At 48.6% G+C, this 22425-nt stretch overlaps 1 protein-coding gene across 1 annotated transcript in view; it reads left to right on the plus strand.

Moving 5' to 3' along the window:
- The window catches only part of fars2 (phenylalanyl-tRNA synthetase 2, mitochondrial), a gene marked incomplete at its 3' end in the record, with an annotated part of 23996 nt that extends 8868 nt beyond the window's left edge, over nucleotides 1-15128 (plus strand). The window contains exons 2-8 of the mRNA XM_080522046.1: nucleotides 4518-4789; nucleotides 6491-6577; nucleotides 8051-8110; nucleotides 12275-12443; nucleotides 13566-13728; nucleotides 14331-14462; nucleotides 15001-15128. Coding sequence (XP_080378172.1) covers nucleotides 4536-4789; nucleotides 6491-6577; nucleotides 8051-8110; nucleotides 12275-12443; nucleotides 13566-13728; nucleotides 14331-14462; nucleotides 15001-15128 — 993 coding nt within the window. The 5' untranslated portion in view covers nucleotides 4518-4535. The remainder of the gene's footprint in view (nucleotides 1-4517; nucleotides 4790-6490; nucleotides 6578-8050; nucleotides 8111-12274; nucleotides 12444-13565; nucleotides 13729-14330; nucleotides 14463-15000) is intronic.
- Between the last annotated feature and the right edge of the window lie 7297 nt (nucleotides 15129-22425).

Genomic DNA, 22425 nt, shown 5'->3' on the forward strand with positions numbered 1-22425 from the left:
GTCGTCAAACACATCGTGAAGCAGCAGTGACTTACCTCTGGTGAGGAGGCAAGGTTCTCCTGCCTCCAGAGGGTACAGCTCCTTGTCTGGGCTGCTGCTCCTCTTCCTCCTCCTCCTCCTCTTCCTCCTCCTCCTCCTCTTCCTCCTCCTCTTCCTCCTCCTCCTCCTCCTCTTCCTCCTCCTCTTCCTCCTCTTCCTCCTCTTCCTCCTCCTCCTCTTCCTCCTCCTCCTCCTCCTCCTCTTCCTCCTCCTCCTCCTCCTCCTCTTTATCCCCCTCCTCCTCTTCCTCCTCCTCCTCCTCCTCCTCTTTATCCTCCTCCTCCTCTTCCTCCTCCTCTTCCTCCTCCTCCTCCTCTTCCTCCTCCTCCTCCTCCTCCTCTTCCTCATCCTCCTCCTCATCCTCCTCCTCCTCCTCCTCCTCTTCCTCCTCCTCCTCCTCCTCCTCTTCCTCCTCCTCCTCCTCTTCCTCCTCCTCCTCCTCCTCCTCTTCCTCCTCTTCCTCCTCCTCCTCCTCTTCCTCCTCCTCCTCCTCCTTCTCTTCCTCATCCTCCTCCTCATCCTCCTCCTCCTCCTCCTCCTCTTCCTCCTCCTCCTCCTCTTCCTCCTCCTCCTCCTCCTTCTCTTCCTCATCCTCCTCCTCATCCTCCTCCTCCTCCTCCTCCTCTTCCTCCTCCTCCTCCTCTTCCTCCTCCTCCTCCTCCTCTTCCTCCTCCTCCTCCTCCTCCTCCTCATCCTCCTCCTCCTCCTCATTCATCTCCTGCTGACATTTATTTTCCTGTCTGGACTTTGCGCACAGTTAGCGTCTCTGAGGACGCCATGATGGTATGACGGTATGACAGTGTGACGGTATGACGGTGTGACGGTATGACAGTGTGACGGTATGACGGTGTGGCGGTGAAGGAGTCCTTCCTCCTGCCTGATGGTAAAAGGTCATGTGACATTTCCAGACACTCGAGAACTGCCAGACGTTCTCATGAAGAAAAGAACGTCTCTTCATTTATTAAGTAGGTCACAGGGTCACGAAGTGCTTAAAACACATTTTGGGCTCTGGAGGCCGAGGTTTTTGAGCTAGTGCTCTGAAATGTTATACACACATGATACACACTCCAGGGATAACCTCCAGTACACCAAGTGACCTGACCTTGACCTTGAAGATTGGTAGGGTCTGAAGTTTGCTCGTCATGGTTGCACAATACATGTATTTTCATATCAACATTTCTCCTCATTTCTCAGCAGTTCCTGGGCCCACAGTCACCAAACTTCACACATGGACACTCCACCTGGGGAGAAGGGGCACCATGGTGACCAGGACCTCATTTGCATATCAGGTCACAGGGTCACTAAGTGCATAAAAAACACCTTTTGGGCTCTGGAGACGTATTTTGACATAGCTTATGAAGAAGACCTTTCAGATTCTACATAATGATCTACTAGGACCCATGGAACACCCTCTAGTGTACCAAGTGTGCTGCCTTAGAGCTGCTTTGTGAGGAAATAGAAAGCCCTCCGGCGGGGGATTAGCCCAGCAACGGCCTTCTGGTTTCTCTTTGGGACTGACCTTCTCCTCAACATGTGATCAGCACCGTATGGCGGTTCCCATGGCGCCACACACCCTTGTATGGACGCTTCCGCACTCTCACATGTACTGTAAACACACACACACACACACACACACACACACACACACACACACACACACACACACACACACACACACACACACACACACACACACACACACACACACACACACACACACACACACACACACACAGCATTCAGCAGCATGTCAAGCAGAGCGACTCTCCATCATGATCTACCAATATATGATGACATGAACTGAATGAACTCCAACATTTATCATCTCCACCTTGACAGGAACATTAAACTCCACCTTTAATCCATAAGTAACAATAAAGATCATCCTGCGCTGCTTCACTTTGTGCAGGTGTTCATGTTCTTTACACCAAAACAGTTTCATTTCTTCTGAAAACATTAGTGTTATTTTCTGACAACAACCTTCCAGGTGACCACGGCTGAACCAGGATAGACTGCTGATTGGTCAACCGGCCCGTAGTGCTCAGCTGGTCTCACTGCTCTCACCTGGACCATAGTTGTGATCGTCTGCATTTTATTATGTATTTTTGTCACTAACATTTCCTGTGAGTCCCCCAGAGTTACACTTTGACCTCACGTTAGTTCAGCCAGCTGATCATGACACTTTGTCTGGAGGAACTTGTAGCTGGTGTAAATGATCATTAGTCTTGTGTTTGACTGAACAAGCGAAGCATCATGTCAGGAAGAGCACACGTTGGACGAGTTGTAGGGACGTCCCTTCCACACAGTTTAGTAGTACTCAGAATACAGTTACTGCTGGCTGGACTTTCCTGCAGTGAGAGAAACGGCCAGTAGGACTGTAGTAGTTTAACCTCCAGAAGAGTAACGCAGGGCCGCAAATGCTACCCTGAGGAACTCCACATGTTGATCGTTACCTTGAAGTGAACGTTTCAACTCAAACTACTCATCATGTCAGTTTTATGAAGCCAACGGGAGGACTTGTTCTCCTCTTCCACCTGTTCATCACAACCTTTATGAGCAAAGTTAACGACACGGTTAGGGTTGGGTTAGGGTTAGGTTAGGCTAGGTTAGGGTTAGGGTTAGGATAGGTTAGGGTTAGGGTTAGGGTTATTGAAGCCAACGGGAGGACTTGTTCTCCTCTTCCACCTGTTCATCACAACCTTTATGAGCAAAGTTAACGACACGGTTAGGGTTGGGTTAGGGTTAGGTTAGGCTAGGTTAGGGTTAGGGTTAGGATAGGTTAGGGTTAGGGTTAGGGTTATTGAAGCCAACGGGAGGACTTGTTCTCCTCTTCCACCTGTTCATCACAACCTTTATGAGCAAAGTTAACGACACGGTTAGGGTTGGGTTAGGGTTAGGTTAGGATAGGTTAGGGTTAGGGTTAGGGTTAGGATCGGTTAGGGTTAGGCTTATTGAAGCCAACGGGAGGACTTGTTCTCCTCTTCCACCTGTTCATCACAACCTTTATGAGCAAAGTTAACGTCGCGACGTCGGAGCCGACCTTCTGTTGTTAATGCTCCTGGGGGACGGGCTGCCGAGCGGCGCCCCCTGCAGGCTGGTCGGCCTCCTCTCTCCACCTCCATCACTCTGCTGGAGTCCAGATGACCTTGAAGCACCGCCTGCATCTTTTGTCTTTTCCCTGTGAGTGTGAGTGTGAGTGTGAGGCCTCTGCTGACGCTCGTCCACATCCAGACGGAGGAAGACATTAGGACAGTAATCCAGTTTGCTGCAGTGCCACTGCAATGCAACACCCTTTGTCTTGTTCAGGGGTGTGTGTGTGTGTGTGTGTGTGTGTGTGTGTGTGTGTGTGTGTGTGTGTGTGTGTGTGTGTGTGTGTGTGTGTGTGTGTGTGTGTGTGTGTGTGTGTGTGTGTGTGTGTGTGTGTGTGTGTGTGTGTGTGTGTGTGTGTGTGTGTGTGTGTGTGTGAGGGCTGGATTAAAGGGCGATGGTGTCACGATAAATGATGGACGCATTAAAAGGACGGAGCCTCATTTTGCCTTCATTTCAGAGTTTTTACCTGATAGTAATTATACAGGACGTTCTCACCTCACCTGACCTCACCTCACCTGACCTCACCTCACCTCACCTCACCTCACCTGACCTCACCTCACCTCACCTGACCTCACCTCACCTGACCTCACCTCACCTCACCTCACCTCACCTCACCTCACCTGACCTCACCTCACCTGACCTCACCTCACCTCACCTCACCTGACCTCACCTCACCTCACCTGACCTCACCTCACCTGACCTCACCTCACCTCACCTCACCTCACCTCACCTCACCTGACCTCACCTCACCTTACCTGACCTCACCTCACCTCACCTCACCTCACCTGACCTCACCTCACCTCACCTCACCTCACCTCACCTCACCTCCTTCCTTGTTTCACGCCTTGTTTTTCTCTCCGACTGCAAACGATACCATGGAAACTGAAGCCTCTGTGATTGATGTACAAACTCCCAAACAGCTGTCAGCAAACACCGTGAGAGAGACGAGCCGCGGAGCTCGTTGAGCAGACATGTTGCACCGCAGGAGACCGAACCTATATCTACCATATATATATAGAGAGAGAGAGAGAGAGAGAGAGAGAGAGAGTTTGGTATATATATATACCAACACTTCCAAACTGTCCCCAAACTGTCCAATCACACAAACTCTCCAAATCCTGTAAACCGTCTGGACCTTCCAGACCCTCCAAACGCGTCCTTACACTAAAGGGTGTGGCTGCCATGTAAGGCGCTCTACCCATCCAATGAGAGCAGTTTGGGGTTCAAAGTCTCAAGGTCACTTTGACATGTAGACATGGGGAGGTAGGGAATCCAGCCTACAACCTTTGAATTGAAGGATGACACTGGACCAGCTGATCCACAGCCCCCCCCCCCCCGCCCTCCACCACCCCCACCCCCCAACAATAGACTTTGTTGTGTGTCTCCAGGTCCATGGACTCATCACCATGAAACTCTGTCGCTCGCTCCTCCCTCGCCTCCACCCCCTGACGCTCTGCCGCCGGTGCCTGAGCACCGATGGCCACGCCCACCAGCCCCTGATTGGTCCGGACTCAGTGGAAGTGTTGGGTCGTTCGTACCCGCGAGACGACTTCACCAACGTCACGGCGAAGATCCTGTCCAAAGTAGGACGTAACTTGCACAACCAGCCGCACCATCCTCTGTGGCTCATCAAGGAGAGGATCAAAGCACACTTCTACAGGTAATCCACCAACCAGGCCTCAGATAGTGTTACCATGGTAACCACAAAGCCTGCTGTATGACCTTCAGGGTCTTAAAAGGAACTCTTTACAATAACATCACTGACTTTAGCTGTAACCAACTGATGTAACTACTGCTCAACTCAATGATCCACATAGTGCTGACAGCTCAGCTAATGCTAGTGACTCCGCTAATGCTAATGCTAACAATATAGTAATAGTTATGTCAGCATTCCAAACACTGAAGTGTAAGTATATCTTGCTGCTCACTTCAGGAGGCTCTGCAGCCATTTAGATCAAGAGCAAAGCTACTTTAACTCCTTTAGCTTTCTAAAGGGTTTGGTTTAGGATAGGGTTAGGTTACGGTTAGGTTAGGGGTAGGGTTAGATTAGACTTTAGGGTTATGGTTAGGGTTAGTGTTTATGGTTAGGGTTTTGGGTTAGGGTTTATGGTTAGGGTTCAGGGTTAGGGTTTATGGTTAGGGTTTATGGTTAGGGTTCAGGGTTAGGGTTTATGGTTAGGGTTCAGGGTTAGGGTTGGGGGTTAGGGTTAGGGTTGGGGCTTGTGGTTAGGGTTTGGGTTAGGGTTAGCCTATGGCTCCATCCCTTCCTGCGCTCAAAGCCACTCAAATCTCTGGTCTGCAGAAAGACTCAATATAGCAATGCAGAGACGCACCGTGACTAACTCAGCTGAAATGACTTTCACCCCACTGGGTTAGGGTTAGAGTTTAGGGTTAGGGTTAGGGTTAGGTTTAGGGTTAGGGTAAATGACTTTCACCCCACTGGGTTAGGGTTAGGGTTAGGTTTAGGGTTAGGGTAAATTACTTTCACCCCACTGGGTTCAAGCCTACAGAATCAATTGTCTTAAATACATTTTTAAATGACATTTTTTTACATTTATTTAATGTTCAAATAGTTGAAATGCTTCTTCTTCCACACAATTTCTGATAAAAGTATATGGAAATAGAAAACAAATGTTCTCCTTTTCATTTATATCTTTCTAATAAGATTTGTAAACTTGATTTAATCCATCAAAAGCAGATATTACATGCTAGTTAGTTTTGTTTTTTTTAATTGAAAAATGAAACATTTATTTGGCTGATAAATTAGTTAACAGAATCTTTCATTTGATTCCGTATCGACTTAAAAAAAAAGTAATAGGTCATGATGATGTGGGGGTAAATCAGCTGCTCAAACGTTCACATGAATGTGCACCGAACTACTGCTAGCAGTGCTCGTTAGCCACTTTCAGGCTAATGTGAACTACTGCTAGCAGTGCTCGTTAGCCACTTTCAGGCTAATGTGAACTACTGCTAGCAGTGCTCGTTAGCCACTTTCAGGCTAATGTGAACTACTGCTAGCAGTGCTCATTAGCCACTTTCATGCTAATGTGAACAACTGCTAGCAGTGCTCGTTAGCCACTTTCAGGCTAACGTGACATCACTCACCTTGAGACGCTGTGACCCTGGTCTGATCAACTCGTCACCACAAAAACCTCACAAGATGTTTGAACAGAGGAAAGGAAGATCTTCTACAGTTCTTGCTCCATTTCAAGATGGCGGCTCGTCGACCGTCTAGATTTACTGAATTGATGAGAGATTGAACTAAAAGCAGCTTTTCTTCAGCAACCCTCCAGATTCTGTGAGGTTCCTTCCGGCTGTGCTGTTCCTCTTTGCCCTGATGAAGGTTTCTCTCTCCCTCCAGTTCCTATGTCGGGCGGGGGGGAAACCCACTCTTCTCCGTCCACGACAACCTGAGCCCGGTGGTGACGGTACAGCAGAACTTCGACAGGTGACGTCTCCATACGTCCAAAATACCAGGTCCCGTGTTCACCAAGCATCCTGAGGCTGGAAGTCGCTCGTAGTCACGTCACTCTTCGGAGAAACTTAGACTTCCTGGAAATGTAAGACTGTTCTTAGAATTTGTCCTTCCTAAGATAAGGAAGCATCCTGGAAGCTCCTCGGGTGGAAAAGCAGTGACGTAGTAGGAAGACTTTAAGACGACTACGTCAGTTTCTTATACAGACCAGATATCAGAGAAAGAAAGGAAAGTTTGTTTATTCACTGGCCCCGCCCACTGTGGTACAACTTAGTTACTCGTGTAAAACTGAACCTGACCACCGTGGTACAACTTTGTTACAGGTGTAAAACTGTCCCCACCCACTGTGGTGCAACTTTGTTACAGGTGTAAAACTGTCCCCACCCACTGTGGTACAACTTTGTTACAGGTGTAAAACTGTCCCCACCCACTGTGGTGCAACTTTGTTACAGGTGTAAAACTGTCCCCACCCACTGTGGTGCAACTTTGTTACAGGTGTAAAACTGTCCCCGCCCACTGTGGTACAACCTAGTTACAGGTGTAAAAAGGTTTTAAAGGGGTGTTTGTTTTGTCTCTGCTTGGAGCGTTGTTTCTGTATGACGGGTATTCATGACGCACCGGCTCGATGCAGGAACAATGTTTGTGGTCGACCTCACCGAGAGAAAAGTTGCTATCAACTCCTTGCTGGGAGTTGCTCTGGGAGCTGCTCTGAGAGTTGCTCTGGGAGTTGCTCTGAGAGTTGCTCTGGGAGTTGCTCTGAGAGTTGCTCTGGGAGTTGCTCCGAGAGGTGCTCCGGGAGTTGCTCTGGGAGTTGCTCCGAGAGGTGCTCCGGGAGTTGCTCCGAGAGGTGCTCCGGGAGTTGCTCTGGGAGTTGCTCCGAGAGGTGCTCCGGGAGTTGCTCTGAGAGTTGCTCTGGGAGTTGGTCTGAGAGTTGCTCCGAAAGTTGCTCAGAGAGTTGCTCTGAGAGTTGCTCTGGGAGTTGCTCTGGGAGTTGCTCTGGGAGTTGCTCTGAGAGTTGCTCTGAGAGTTGCTCTGGGAGTTGCTCTGGGAGTTGCTCTGAGAGTTGCTCTGGGAGTTGCTCTGAGAGTTGCTCTGAGAGTTGCTCTGAGAGTTGCTCTGAGAGTTACTCTGAGAGTTGCTCTGGGAGTTGCTCTGAGACTTGCTCCGGGAGTTGCTCCGAGAGTTGCTCCGGGAGTTGCTCTGAGACGCTTCCTGAGTTTTGCAGCTCAGGATTAGCTGCTCGGGGTCTTTCAGGTCTTTCAGGTCTTTCAGGCCTTTCAGGTCTTTCATGTCTTTCAGGTCTTTCATGCCTTTTAGGCCTTTCAGGTCTTTCATGTCTTTCAGGTCTTTCATGTCTTTCAGGCCTTTGACGCCTTTCAGGCGGAGACCAGCGCTGATGTCTCGGTCCAGCAGATTATGATTCTTGTCTTTGCTGGTCCCCGACAGTTTGCTGATCCCCCCCGACCATCCCAGCAGGAAGCCAGGAGACAACTATTACCTGAACCGGTGAGCAACATCAACTAATGTTATTTTGCTCTGTGTACTTGTGTAATGGCAGTTTGTGGTTCTGCAGTGTCTGGGAGCCGTTGGAACGATTAACTAGTAGCTTCAATAGCAGACAAGTGATGAGCAGCTGCTTATTGGAAAAACTTTTAGAAAAATATCCTCATAACCTCCAGTAGTGAATCACAAAGTTTCTAAGAATCAAAAGTACATTTGAGAATACATAACAACTTGCTAGCTTAAACAGACAAAAAGCAAATAAAATCGAACAGACTATCTTAAGAAATAGAGATTTAAGGAAAAATCTTGTGTTTTCTTACATTTAATGTCCAATTCTATAAGAAAACATTTAAAGTATCACATTTTTTCAACCTATTTCAGATTGTTGTCACAAATATGATTCAAAAAATATTTTTAATTCAGTAATTTTTTTGTAAATCTAAATTTTAGAAATTCGATTTTGTATATGGTTTTAAAAATAATTTAACAATTTAGTGGTTGGTTGCTTGCTTGGTTGTTTGGCACGGTAACTGGTTGGTTGCTTGGTTGTTTGGTACGGTAACTGGTTGGTTGCTTGGTTGTTTGGTACGGTAACTGGTTGCTTGGTACGGTAACTGGTTGCTTGGTACGGTAACTGGTTGTTTGGTACGGTAACTGGTTGCTTGGTACGGTAACTGGTTGTTTGGTACGGTAACTGGTTGCTTGGTACGGTAACTGGTTGCTTGGTACGGTAACTGGTTGTTTGGTACGGTAACTGGTTGCTTGGTACGGTAACTGGTTGCTTGGTACGGTAACTGGTTGTTTGGTACGGTAACTGGTTGCTTGGTTGTTTGGTACGGTAACTGGTTGCTTGGTACGGTAACTGGTTGTTTGGTACGGTAACTGGTTGCTTGGTACGGTAACTGGTTGCTTGGTACGGTAACTGGTTGTTTGGTACGGTAACTGGTTGCTTGGTACGGTAACTGGTTGCTTGGTACGGTAACTGGTTGTTTGGTACGGTAACTGGTTGCTTGGTTGTTTGGTACGGTAACTGGTTGCTTGGTTGTTTGGTACGGTAACTGGTTGCTTGGTTGTTTGGTACGGTAACTGGTTGGTTGCTTGGTTGTTTGGTACGGTACCTGGTTGGTTGTTTGGTTGTTTGGCACGGTACCTGGTTGGTTGTTTGGTTGTTTGGTACGGTAACTGGTTGCTTGGTTGTTTGGTACGGTAACTGGTTGCTTGGTTGCTTGGTACGGTAACTGGTTGGTTGCTTGGTTGTTTGGTACGGTACCTGGTTGGTTGTTTGGTTGTTTGGCACGGTAACTGGTTGGTTGGTTGTTTGGCACGGTAACTGGTTGGTTGTTTGGTTGTTTGGCACGGTAACTGGTTGGTTGGTTGTTTGGCACGGTAACTGGTTGGTTGTTTGGTTGTTTGGTACGGTAACTGGTTGCTTGGTTGTTTGGCACGGTAACTGGTTGGTTGTTTGGTTGTTTGGCACGGTAACTGGTTGCTTGCTTGGTTGTTTGGTACGGTAACTGGTTGGTTGTTTGGTTGTTTGGCACGGTAACTGGTTGCTTGGTTGTTTGGCACGGTAACTGGTTGGTTGTTTGGTTGTTTGGCACGGTAACTGGTTGGTTGTTTGGTTGTTTGGCACGGTAACTGGTTGCTTGGTTGTTTGGCACGGTAACTGGTTGGTTGTTTGGTTGTTTGGTACCGTAACTGGTTGCTTGGTTGTTTGGCACGGTAACTGGTTGGTTGTTTGGTTGTTTGGTACGGTAACTGGTTGCTTGGTTGTTTGGTACGGTAACTGGTTGGTTGCTTGGTTGTTTGGCACGGTAACTGGTTGTTTGGTTGTTTGGCACGGTAACTGGTTGGTTGTTTGGTTGTTTGGTACGGTAACTGGTTGCTTGGTTGTTTGGTACGGTAACTGGTTGCTTGGTTGTTTGGTACGGTAACTGGTTGCTTGGTTGTTTGGTACGGTAACTGGTTGGTTGCTTGGTTGTTTGGTACGGTAACTGGTTGCTTGGTTGTTTGGTACGGTAACTGGTTGCTTGGTTGTTTGGTACGGTAACTGGTTGTTTGGTTGTTTGGCACGGTAACTGGTTGGTTGCTTGGTTGTTTGGTAGGGTAACTGGTTGCTTGGTTGTTTGGTACGGTAACTGGTTGGTTGGTTGGTTGTTTGGTACGGTAACTGGTTGGTTGGTTGGTTGTTTGGTACGGTAACTGGTTGGTTGTTTGGTTGTTTGGCACGGTAACTGGTTGGTTGTTTGGTTGTTTGGCACGGTAACTGGTTGGTTGTTTGGTTGTTTGGCACGGTAACTGGTTGGTTGTTTGGTTGTTTGGCACGGTAACTGGTTGGTTGTTTGGTTGTTTGGCACGGTAACTGGTTGGTTGTTTGGTTGTTTGGCACGGTAACTGGTTGCTTGGTTGTTTGGCACGGTAACTGGTTGGTTGTTTGGTTGTTTGGTACCGTAACTGGTTGCTTGGTTGTTTGGCACGGTAACTGGTTGGTTGTTTGGTTGTTTGGTACGGTAACTGGTTGCTTGGTTGTTTGGTACGGTAACTGGTTGGTTGCTTGGTTGTTTGGCACGGTAACTGGTTGTTTGGTTGTTTGGCACGGTAACTGGTTGGTTGTTTGGTTGTTTGGTACGGTAACTGGTTGCTTGGTTGTTTGGTACGGTAACTGGTTGCTTGGTTGTTTGGTACGGTAACTGGTTGGTTGCTTGGTTGTTTGGTACGGTAACTGGTTGCTTGGTTGTTTGGCACGGTAACTGGTTGCTTGGTTGCTTGGCACGGTAACTGGTTGCTTGGTTGTTCGGTACGGTAACTGGTTGTTTGGTTGTTTGGCACGGTAACTGGTTGGTTGCTTGGTTGTTTGGTAGGGTAACTGGTTGCTTGGTTGTTTGGTACGGTAACTGGTTGCTTGGTTGTTTGGCACGGTAACTGGTTGCTTGGTTGTTTGGTACGGTAACTGGTTGTTTGGTTGTTCGGTACGGTAACTGGTTGCTTGGTTGTTTGGCACGGTAACTGGTTGCTTGGTTGTTTGGCACGGTAACTGGTTGCTTGGTTGTTTGGCACGGTAACTGGTTGCTTGGTTGTTTGGCACGGTAACTGGTTGCTTGGTTGTTTGGCACGGTAACTGGTTGCTTGGTTGTTTGGTACGGTAACTGGTTGCTTGGTTGTTTGGCACGGTAACTGGTTGCTTGGTTGTTTGGCACGGTAACTGGTTGGTTGTTTGGTTGTTTGGTACGGTAACTGGTTGCTTGGTTGTTTGGTACGGTAACTGGTTGCTTGGTTGTTTGGTACGGTAACTGGTTGGTTGCTTGGTTGTTTGGTACGGTAACTGGTTGCTTGGTTGTTTGGCACGGTAACTGGTTGCTTGGTTGCTTGGCACGGTAACTGGTTGCTTGGTTGTTCGGTACGGTAACTGGTTGTTTGGTTGTTTGGCACGGTAACTGGTTGGTTGCTTGGTTGTTTGGTAGGGTAACTGGTTGCTTGGTTGTTTGGTACGGTAACTGGTTGCTTGGTTGTTTGGCACGGTAACTGGTTGCTTGGTTGTTTGGTACGGTAACTGGTTGTTTGGTTGTTCGGTACGGTAACTGGTTGCTTGGTTGTTTGGTACGGTAACTGGTTGCTTGGTTGTTTGGCACGGTAACTGGTTGCTTGGTTGTTTGGTACGGTAACTGGTTGCTTGGTTGTTCGGTACGGTAACTGGTTGTTTGGCACGGTAACTGGTTGGTTGGTTGGTTGTTTGGCACGGTAACTGGTTGGTTGGTTGGTTGTTTGGTACGGTAACTGGTTGGTTGGTTGGTTGTTTGGTACGGTAACTGGTTGCTTGGTTGGTTGTTTGGTACGGTAACTGGTTGGTTGGTTGGTTGTTTGGTACGGTAACTGGTTGGTTGGTTGGTTGTTTGGTACGGTAACTGGTTGTTTGGTACGGTAACTGGTTGTTTGGTACGGTAAGTGGTTGGTTGTTTGGTTGTTTGGCACGGCAACTGGTTGGTTGGTTGGTTGTTTGGTACAGTAACTGGTTGTTTGGTACGGTAACTGGTTGCTTGGTTGTTTGGTACGGTAACTGGTTGTTTGGCACGGTAACTGGTTGGTTGTTTGGTTGTTTGGTACGGTAAGTGGTTGGTTGTTTGGTTGTTTGGCACGTTAACTGGTCGGTATGCTGCTGATTGTTGCCAGGACGACGATGCTGCGCGCCCACACGTCGGCCCACCAATCAGAGCTGGTTCGATCCGGCCTGGACGCGTTCCTATTGGCCGGAGACGTTTACAGGCGGGACGAGATCGACGCCAGTCATTATCCCGTCTTCCACCAGATGGAGGGAGTCCGGCTCTTCTCCAACCACGAGGTCAACACACACACACACACACACTGGTTTTTAATTGTGCGTTGTGACAATTTAATCCAAGTTTAAAAAGTTTTCTCTTTTTTTTGACAACTCCCTTTTAAAAATTAATATCCAGATATCTTTTTACATTTTATTCTTTCAGATTTTGTTTAAACGTAGCATCACTACAAACTTTATTATTATTATTCCTGTGCCTCAATTTCAGATTAGTAAATGAATAATTAGCACAGCCCCGCCCCCCCTTAGTTACCGTTGCTAGGGTGGACAAGCTGTCTGCTGCTGGGCAGTTGGTAGTTGAATGCTATTGGTTGGTTTGCGTAGGGGGCGTGGCTTATGTCAGTTAATAGTGTATGAAGTTCCTCCTGCAGGAGCTTTCCTCCTGCTCTGCCCCCTGCTGGTGGCCCATCGTCACTGCTCCTCATGTTCTCCATGTGTTCCTCCTCCTCCTGTCCTCCTGTCCTCCCCCTGTCCTCCTGTCCTCCTCCTGTCCTCTCCCTGTCCTCTCTGTCCTCCTCCTGTCCTCTTCCTCTCATCATCCTGTCCTCCCCCTGTCCTCCTGTCCTCTCCCTGTCCTCTCTGTCCTCCTCCTGCCCTCTTCCTCTCATCCTCCTGTCCTCCTCCTGTCCTCCTCCTCTCCTCTCCTCCTCCTGTCCTCCTGTCCTCCCCCTGTCCTCCTGTCCTCCTCCTGTCCTCTCCCTGTCCTCTCTGTCCTCCTCCTGTCCTCTTCCTCTCATCCTCCTGTCCTCCTCCTGTCCTCCTCCTCTCCTCTCCTCCTCCTGTCCTCCTGTCCTCCCCCTGTCCTCCTGTCCTCCTCCTGTCCTCTCCCTGTCCTCTCTGTCCTCCTCCTGTCCTCTTCCTCTCATCCTCCTGTCCTCCCCCTGTCCTCCTGTCATCTCCCTGTCCTCTCTGTCCTCCTCCTGTCCTCTTCCTCTCATCCTCCTGTCCTCCTCCTGTCCTCCTCCTCTCCTCCTCCTGTCCTCCCCCTGTCCTCCTGTCCTCCTCTTCTCCTCCTCCTGTCCTCCTCCTCTCCTCTCCTCCTCCTGTCCTCCTCCTGTCATCCTCCTGTCCTCTCCCTCTCCTCCTCCTGTCCTCTCCCTGTCCTCCTGCCCTCCTCCCATCCAGCTGTTCTCCCAGGTGTCCCGTGGTGAGGACTTGTCCCTGCTGGAGGGTGGAGGCCGCAGGACCCCGGAGAAGCAGGAGACACACAGCCTGGAGGCGGTGAAGCTGCTGGAGTTCAACCTGAAGCAGACGCTGAGCAGGATGGTGTCTCAGCTGCTGGGAGGAGGTGAGGACGGGGGGACGGAGGTGTCTCAGCTGCTGGGAGGAGGTGAGGACGGGGGGACGGAGGTGTCTCAGCTGCTGGGAGGAGGTGAGGACGGGGGGACGGAGGTGTCTCAGCTGCTGGGAGGAGGTGAGGACGGGGGGACGGAGGTGTCTCAGCTGCTGGGAGGAGGTGAGGACGGGGGGACGGAGGTGTCTCAGCTGCTGGGAGGAGGTGAGGACGGGGGGACGGAGGTGTCTCAGCTGCTGGGAGGAGGTGAGGACGGGGGGACGGAGGTGTCTCAGCTGCTGGGAGGAGGTGAGGACGGGGGGACGGAGGTGTCTCAGCTGCTGGGAGGAGGTGAGGACGGGGGGACGGAGGTGTCTCAGCTGCTGGGAGGAGGTGAGGACGGGGGGACGGAGGTGTCTCAGCTGCTGGGAGGAGGTGAGGACGGGGGGACGGAGGTGTCTCAGCTGCTGGGAGGAGGTGGGGGACGGGGGGACGGAGGTGTCTCAGCTGCTGGGAGGAGGTGAGGACGGGGGGACGGAGGTGTCTCAGCTGCTGGGAGGAGGTGGGGGACGGGGGGACGGAGGGGTGCTCCTCATGACGGCCTGTCTCCTCCTCAGACCTGGAGGTGCGCTGGGTGGACTGTTACTTCCCCTTCACTCATCCCTCCTTCGAGATGGAGGTTCGTTTCCAGGGCCAGTGGATGGAGGTGCTGGGCTGCGGGGTGATGGAGCAGGAGCTGCTCAACGCTGGTCAGGACACACACACACACACACACACACACACACACACACACACACACGAAGAACAGGAGGTGACGAGTCTCGGTCGTATCTGAAGCATTAAAAGTGAAACTTCAGCTCTCGTCCTCAAACTTGGTTGTGAATTTCTTAAACCTTATTCTGGGCCCAAACAGGTCCTGGTCTCAGGTCAGCAGGGTTCCAGTGTCTCAGGACAGGTCCTGGTCTCAGGTCAGCAGGGTTCTAGTGTCTCAGGACAGGTCCTGGTCTCAGGTCAGCAGGGTTCCAGTGTCTCAGGACAGGTCCTGGTCTCAGGTCAGCAGGGTTCAGGTCCTGGTCTCAGGTCAGCAGGTCTCAGGTCAGCAGGGTTCCAGTGTCTCAGGGTCAATCAGACCAAAGGAAGTTGTCTTCCTCATGAAGGCGTCCAGCCTCGTCTTCATGGCTCTAGAATCTCTGAAGAGCTTTAAACCGACGTACGTTTCCAGCTTCACTCTCGTTTCAACATGATTGAGTTGAAACTTCACAAAGTGTCCTGGACGCGTCTCTGAAGGACAAAGTGAAGGAAAAGGCCTGTTGACCTTCCTGGACGCCGTCTCTGAAGGACAAAGTGAAGGAAAAGGCCTGTTGACCTTCCTGGACGCGTCTCTGAAGGACAAAGTGAAGGAAAAGGCCTGTTGACCGTCCTGGACGCCGTCTCTGAAGGACAAAGTGAAGGAAAAGGCCTGTTGACCTTCCTGGACGCGTCTCTGAAGGACAAAGTGGTTCTTTTGGTTTTTACCAACGTTTTAGTGGATCTTCTCTCCTGGGTCTTGATGTTCAGCTCCAGCAGGAGACCTATCCAAGATGGCGGCGCTGGGCGCATCTGGTGCTTTTTAGCTATGGGTTGCTTTGATCTACGGTTGTTTGGTTGGTTGGTTGGTTGTTTGGTTGGCTGGTTGGTTGGTTGGTTGTTTGGTTGGTTGCTTGGTTGTTTGGTTGGTTGTTTGGTTGGTTGCTTGTTTGGTTGTTTGGTTGGTTGTTTGGTTGGTTGCTTGTTTGGTTGGTTGTTTGGTTGGTTGCTTGGTTGTTTGGTTGGTTTATTGGTTGGTTGCTTGTTTGGTTGTTTGGTTGGTTGTTTGGTTGGTTGGCTGTTTGGTTGGTTGTTTGGTTGTTTGGTTGGTGATTTGGTTGGTTGTTTGGTTGTTTGGTTGGTTGTTTGGTTGGTTGGTTGTTTGGTTGGTTGCTTGGTTGCTTGGTTGTTTGGTTGGTTGTTTGGTTGGTTGTTTGGTTGGTTGCTTGTTTGGTTGGTTGCTTGTTTGGTTGGTTGTTTGGTTGGTTGCTTGGTTGTTTGGTTGGTTGTTTGGTTGGTTGCTTGTTTGGTTGCTTGTTTGGTTGCTTGTTTGGTTGTTTGGTTGGTTGTTTGGTTGGTTGTTTGGTTGTTTGGTTGTTTGGTTGGTTGTTTGGTTGGTTGGTTGTTTGGTTGGTTGCTTGGTTGCTTGGTTGTTTGGTTGGTTGGTTGTTTGGTTGGTTGCTTGTTTGGTTGCTTGTTTGGTTGTTTGGTTGGTTGCTTGGTTGTTTGGTTGGTTGTTTGGTTGGTTGGTTGTTTGGTTGCTTGTTTGGTTGCTTGTTTGGTTGTTTGGTTGGTTGTTTGGTTGTTTGGTTGGTTGCTTGGTTGCTTGGTTGCCTTGTTGTTTGGTTGGTTGGTTGGTTGCTTGGTTGGTTGGTTGTTTGGTTGGTTGCTTGGTTGTTTGGTTGGTTGTTTGGTTGGTTGGTTGTTTGGTTGCTTGTTTGGTTGGTTGTTTGGTTGGTTGCTTGGTTGTTTGGTTGGTTGTTTGTTTGGTTGGTTGCTTGTTTGGTTGCTTGTTTGGTTGCTTGTTTGGTTGGTTGTTTGGTTGTTTGGTTGGTTGTTTGGTTGGTTGGTTGTTTGGTTGGTTGCTTGGTTGCTTGGTTGGTTGGTTGGTTGGTTGTTTGGTTGGTTGTTTGGTTGGTTGCTTGGTTGTTTGGTTGGTTGGTTGGATGGTTGTTTGGTTGGTTGTTTGGTTGGTTGCTTGGTTGTTTGGTTGGTTGCTTGGTTGGTTGCTTGGTTGCCTTGTTGTTTGGTTGGTTGCTTGGTTGCTTGGTTGTTTGGTTGGTTGGTTGTTTGGTTGGTTGCTTGGTTGTTTGGTTGGTTGGTTGGTTGTTTGGTTGCTTGTTTGGTTGCTTGTTTGGTTGTTTGGTTGGTTGCTTGGTTGTTTGGTTGGTTGTTTGGTTGGTTGGTTGTTTGGTTGCTTGTTTGGTTGTTTGGTTGGTTGTTTGGTTGGTTGGTTGGTTGCTTGGTTGCTTGGTTGGTTGGTTGTTTGGTTGGTTGCTTGGTTGTTTGGTTGGTTGGTTGGATGGTTGTTTGGTTGGTTGTTTGGTTGGTTGCTTGGTTGTTTGGTTGGTTGCTTGGTTGGTTGCTTGGTTGCTTGGTTGGATGGTTGGTTGCTTGGTTGGATGGTTGGTTGGATGGTTGTTTGGTTGGTTGTTTGGTTGGTTGGTTGTTTGGTTGGCTGGTTGGTTGTTTGGTTGCTTGTTTGGTTGGTTGTTTGGTTGGTTGCTTGGTTGTTTGGTTGGTTGCTTGGTTGCTTGTTTGGTTGGTTGTTTGGTTGTTTGGTTGGTTGCTTGGTTGTTTGGTTGGTTGGCTGGTTGGTTGGTTGGTTGTTTGGTTGGTTGGTTGGTTGTTTGGTTGGTTGCTTGTTTGGTTGGTTGTTTGGTTGTTTGGTTGGTTGCTTGGTTGCTTGGTTGTTTGGTTGCTTGTTTGGTTGCTTGTTTGGTTGGTTGCTTGGTTGGTTGCTTGGTTGGATGGTTGGTTGGTTGTTTGGTTGGTTGGTTGCTTGGTTGGATGGTTGGTTGGTTGTTTGGATGGTTGGTTGGTTGCTTGGTTGGATGGTTGGTTGTTTGGTTGGTTGGTTGCTTGGTTGCTTGGTTGGATGGTTGGTTGTTTGTTTGGTTTGTTGGTTGCTTGGTTGCTTGGTTGCTTGGTTGGATGGTTGGTTGTTTGTTTGGTTGGTTGCTTGGTTGGATGGTTGGTTGCTTGGTTGGATGGTTGGTTGCTTGGTTGGTTGGTTGGATGGTTGGTTGGTTGGTTGCTTGGTTGGATGGTTGGTTGGATGTTTGGTTGGTTGCTTGGTTGGATGATTGGTTGGTTGCTTGGTTGGATGGTTGGTTGGATGGTTGGTTGGTTGGTTGCTTGGTTGGATGGTTGGTTGGATGTTTGGTTGGTTGCTTGGTTTGGTTGGTTGTTTGGTTTGGTTGGTTGGTTGTTTGGTTGGTTGTTTGGTTGCTTGTTTGGTTGTTTGGTTGGTTGCTTGGTTGTTTGGTTGGTTGTTTGGTTGGTTGGTTGTTTGGTTGTTTGGTTGGTTGTTTGGTTGGTTGCTTGGTTGCTTGGTTGTTTGGTTGGTTGGTTGTTTGGTTGGTTGTTTGGTTGGTTGCTTGGTTGTTTGGTTGGTTGGTTGGATGGTTGTTTGGTTGGTTGTTTGGTTGGTTGCTTGGTTGTTTGGTTGGTTGCTTGGTTGGTTGCTTGGTTGCCTTGTTGTTTGGTTGGTTGCTTGGTTGCTTGGTTGTTTGGTTGGTTGGTTGTTTGGTTGGTTGCTTGGTTGTTTGGTTGGTTGTTTGGTTGGTTGGTTGGTTGTTTGGTTGTTTGGTTGGTTGTTTGGTTGGTTGGTTGGTTGCTTGGTTGCTTGGTTGGTTGGTTGTTTGGTTGGTTGCTTGGTTGTTTGGTTGGTTGGTTGGATGGTTGTTTGGTTGGTTGTTTGGTTGGTTGCTTGGTTGTTTGGTTGGTTGCTTGGTTGGTTGCTTGGTTGCTTGGTTGGATGGTTGGTTGCTTGGTTGGATGGTTGGTTGGATGGTTGTTTGGTTGGTTGTTTGGTTGGTTGGTTGTTTGGTTGCTTGTTTGGTTGGTTGTTTGGTTGTTTGGTTGGTTGCTTGGTTGTTTGGTTGGTTGGCCGGTTGCTTGGTTGTTTGGTTGGTTGCTTGGTTGTTTGGTTGCTTGTTTGGTTGGTTGTTTGGTTGTTTGGTTGGTTGCTTGGTTGTTTGGTTGGTTGGCTGGTTGGTTGGTTGGTTGTTTGGTTGGTTGGTTGGTTGTTTGGTTGGTTGCTTGTTTGGTTGGTTGTTTGGTTGTTTGGTTGGTTGCTTGGTTGTTTGGTTGGTTGCTTGGTTGTTTGGTTGCTTGTTTGGTTGCTTGTTTGGTTGGTTGCTTGGATGGTTGTTTGGTTGGTTGGTTGCTTGGTTGGATGGTTGGTTGGATGGTTGGTTGGTTGTTTGTTTGGTTGCTTGGTTGCTTGGTTGGATGGTTGGTTGTTTGGTTGCTTGGTTGCTTGGTTGCTTGGTTGGATGGTTGGTTGTTTGTTTGGTTTGTTGGTTGCTTGGTTGGATGGTTGGTTGTTTGTTTGGTTGGTTGCTTGGTTGGATGGTTGGTTGCTTGGTTGGATGGTTGGTTGGTTGGTTGGTTGGTTGGTTTGATGGTTGGTTGGATGGTTGGTTGGTTGGTTGCTTGGTTGGATGGTTGGTTGGATGTTTGGTTGGTTGCTTGGTTGGATGCTTGGTTGGTTGCTTGGTTGGATGGTTGGTTGGATGGTTGGTTGGTTGGTTGCTTGGTTGGATGGTTGGTTGGTTGTTTGGTTGGTTGGTTGTTTGGTTGGTTGTTTGGTTGCTTGTTTGGTTGTTTGGTTGGTTGCTTGGTTGTTTGGTTGGTTGGCTGGTTGGTTGTTTGGTTGGTTGGTTGTTTGGTTGTTTGGTTGGTTGTTTGGTTGGTTGCTTGGTTGTTTGGTTGGTTGGTTGTTTGGTTGGTTGCTTGGTTGTTTGGTTGGTTGGTTGGATGGTTGTTTGGTTGGTTGTTTGGTTGGTTACATGGTTGTTTGGTTGGTTGCTTGGTTGGTTGCTTGGTTGCTTGGTTGGATGGTTGGTTGGTTGGTTGGATGGTTGTTTGGTTGGTTGCTTGGTTGTTTGGTTGCTTGTTTGGTTGGTTGTTTGGTTGTTTGGTTGGTTGCTTGGTTGTTTGGTTGGTTGGCTGGTTGGTTGGTTGGTTGTTTGGTTGGTTGTTTGGTTGTTTGGTTGGTTGCTTGTTTGGTTGGTTGTTTGGTTGTTTGGTTGGTTGCTTGGTTGTTTGGTTGGTTGCTTGGTTGTTTGGTTGCTTGTTTGGTTGGTTGCTTGGATGGTTGGTTGGTTGTTTGGTTGGTTGGTTGCTTGGTTGGATGGTTGGTTGGATGGTTGGTTGGTTGTTTGTTTGGTTGCTTGGTTGCTTGGTTGGATGGTTGGTTGTTTGGTTGGTTGGTTGCTTGGTTGCTTGGTTGGATGGTTGGTTGTTTGTTTGGTTTGTTGGTTGCTTGGTTGGATGGTTGGTTGTTTGTTTGGTTGGTTGCTTGGTTGGATGGTTGGTTGCTTGGTTGGATGGTTGGTTGGATGGTTGGTTGGATGGTTGGTTGGTTGGTTGGTTGGATGGTTGGTTGGATGTTTGGTTGGTTGCTTGGTTGGATGATTGGTTGGTTGCTTGGTTGGATGGTTGGTTGGATGGTTGGTTGGTTGGTTGGTTGGTTGGATGGTTGGTTGGATGTTTGGTTGGTTGCTTGGTTTGGTTGGTTGTTTGGTTGGTTGGTTGTTTGGTTGCTTGTTTGGTTGGTTGCTTGGTTGTTTGGTTGGTTGTTTGGTTGGTTGGTTGTTTGGTTGTTTGGTTGGTTGTTTGGTTGGTTGCTTGGTTGCTTGGTTGTTTGGTTGGTTGGTTGTTTGGTTGGTTGCTTGGTTGTTTGGTTGGTTGGTTGGATGGTTGTTTGGTTGGTTGTTTGGTTGGTTACATGGTTGTTTGGTTGGTTGCTTGGTTGGTTGCTTGGTTGCTTGGTTGGATGGTTGGTTGGTTGGTTGGATGGTTGTTTGGTTGGTTGTTTGGTTGGTTGGATGGTTGGTTGCTTGGTTGGTTGGATGGTTGGTTGGATGGTTGGTTGGTTGGTTGCTTGGTTGGATGGTTGGTTGGATGTTTGGTTGGTTGCTTGGTTGGATGATTGGTTGGTTGCTTGGTTGGATGGTTGGTTGGATGGTTGGTTGGTTGGTTGCTTGGTTGGATGGTTGGTTGGATGTTTGGTTGGTCGCTTGGTTTGGTTGGTTGTTTGGTTGGTTGGTTGTTTGGTTGGTTGTTTGGTTGCTTGTTTGGTTGTTTGGTTGGTTGCTTGCTTGGTTGTTTGGTTGGTTGCTTGGTTGGTTGCTTGGTTGCTTGGTTGGATGGTTGGTTGGATGGTTGTTTGGTTGGTTGTTTGGTTGGTTGGTTGTTTGGTTGGCTGGTTGGTTGTTTGGTTGGTTGTTTGGTTGGTTGCTTGTTTGGTTGGTTGTTTGGTTGGTTGCTTGGTTGTTTGGTTGGTTGCTTGGTTGTTTGGTTGCTTGTTTGGTTGGTTGTTTGGTTGGTTGCTTGGTTGTTTGGTTGGTTGGCTGGTTGGTTGGTTGGTTGTTTGGTTGGTTGGTTGTTTGGTTGGTTGGTTGTTTGGTTGGTTGTTTGGTTGGTTGCTTGGTTGTTTGGTTGGTTGCTGGTTGGTTGGTTGGTTGTTTGGTTGGTTGGTTGTTTTGGTTGGTTGGTTGTTTGTTTGGTTGTTTGGTTGGTTGCTTGGTTGTTTGGTTGGTTGCTTGGTTGTTTGGTTGCTTATTGGTTGCTTGTTTGGTTGGTTGCTTGGTTGGTTGCTTGGTTGGTTGCTTGGTTGGTTGCTTGGTTGGATGGTTGTTGGTTGTTTGGTTGGTTGGTTGCTTGGTTGGATGGTTGGTTGGATGGTTGGTTGGTTGTTTGTTTGTTTGGTTTGGTTGGATGGTTGGTTGGATGGTTGGTTGTTTGGTTGGTTGGTTGCTTGGTTGCTTGGTTGGATGGTTGGTTGGATGGTTGGTTGTTTGTTTGGTTTGTTGGTTGCTTGGTTGCTTGGTTGCTTGGTTGGATGGTTGGTTGTTTGTTTGGTTGGTTGTTTGGTTGGTTGCTTGGTTGGATGGTTGGTTGCTTGGTTGGTTGGTTGGATGGTTGGTTGGATGGTTGGTTGGATGGTTGGTTGGATGTTTGGTTGGTTGCTTGGTTGCTTGGTTGGATGATTGGTTGGTTGGTTGCTTGGTTGCTTGGTTGGATGGTTTGGTTGGTTGGTTGGTTGCTTGGTTGGATGGTTGGTTGGATGTTTGGTTGGTTGGTTGGTTGCTTGGTTGGATGGTTGGTTGGTTGCTTGGTTGGATGGTTGGTTGGATGTTTGGTTGGTTGCTTGGTTGCTTGGTTGGATGGTTGGTCAATGTTTCCATGAGAACAAATTATGAAATAGTTAAATTTTACCGTAAAATTGCTCAGATTCTTCTGGGAAAACTTGAACAACACTTTTAGTCTCTTTAGACTTTATTTCTGTTTGTCGTCTCTGAAGAACACATCTCATTTGACTGGACTTGTACCTCTACCTGTACCTCTACCTGTACATCTACCCCTACCTCTAACTGTACCTCTACCTCCACCTGTACCTGTACCTCCACCTGTACCTGTACCTCTACCTGTACCTCTACCTCTACCTCCACCTGTACCTCTACCTCTACCTGTACCTCTACCTCCACCTGTACCTCTACCTCTACCTCCACCTGTACCTCTACCTCCACCTGTACCTGTACCTCTACCTGTACCTCTACCTCTACCTCCACCTGTACCTCTACCTCTACCTGTACCTCTACCTCCACCTGTACCTCTACCTCCACCTGTACCTCTACCTCTACCTGTACCTCTACCTCCACCTGTACCTGTACCTCCACCTGTACCTGTACCTCTACCTGTACCTCTACCTGTACCTCTACCTCTACCTGTACCTCTACCTCCACCTGTACCTGTACCTCTACCTCTACCTCTACCTCCACCTGTACCTCTACCTCTACCTCCACCTGTACCTCTACCTCTACCTGTACCTCTACATCCACCTGTACCTGTGCCTCCACCTGTACCTGTACCTCTACCTGCACCTCTACCTGTACCTCTACCTCTACCTGTACC

The sequence above is a fragment of the Blennius ocellaris genome, assembly GCF_963422515.1.
Source record: "Blennius ocellaris genome assembly, contig: SCAFFOLD_235, whole genome shotgun sequence".
Lineage (NCBI taxonomy): Eukaryota > Metazoa > Chordata > Actinopteri > Blenniiformes > Blenniidae > Blennius > Blennius ocellaris.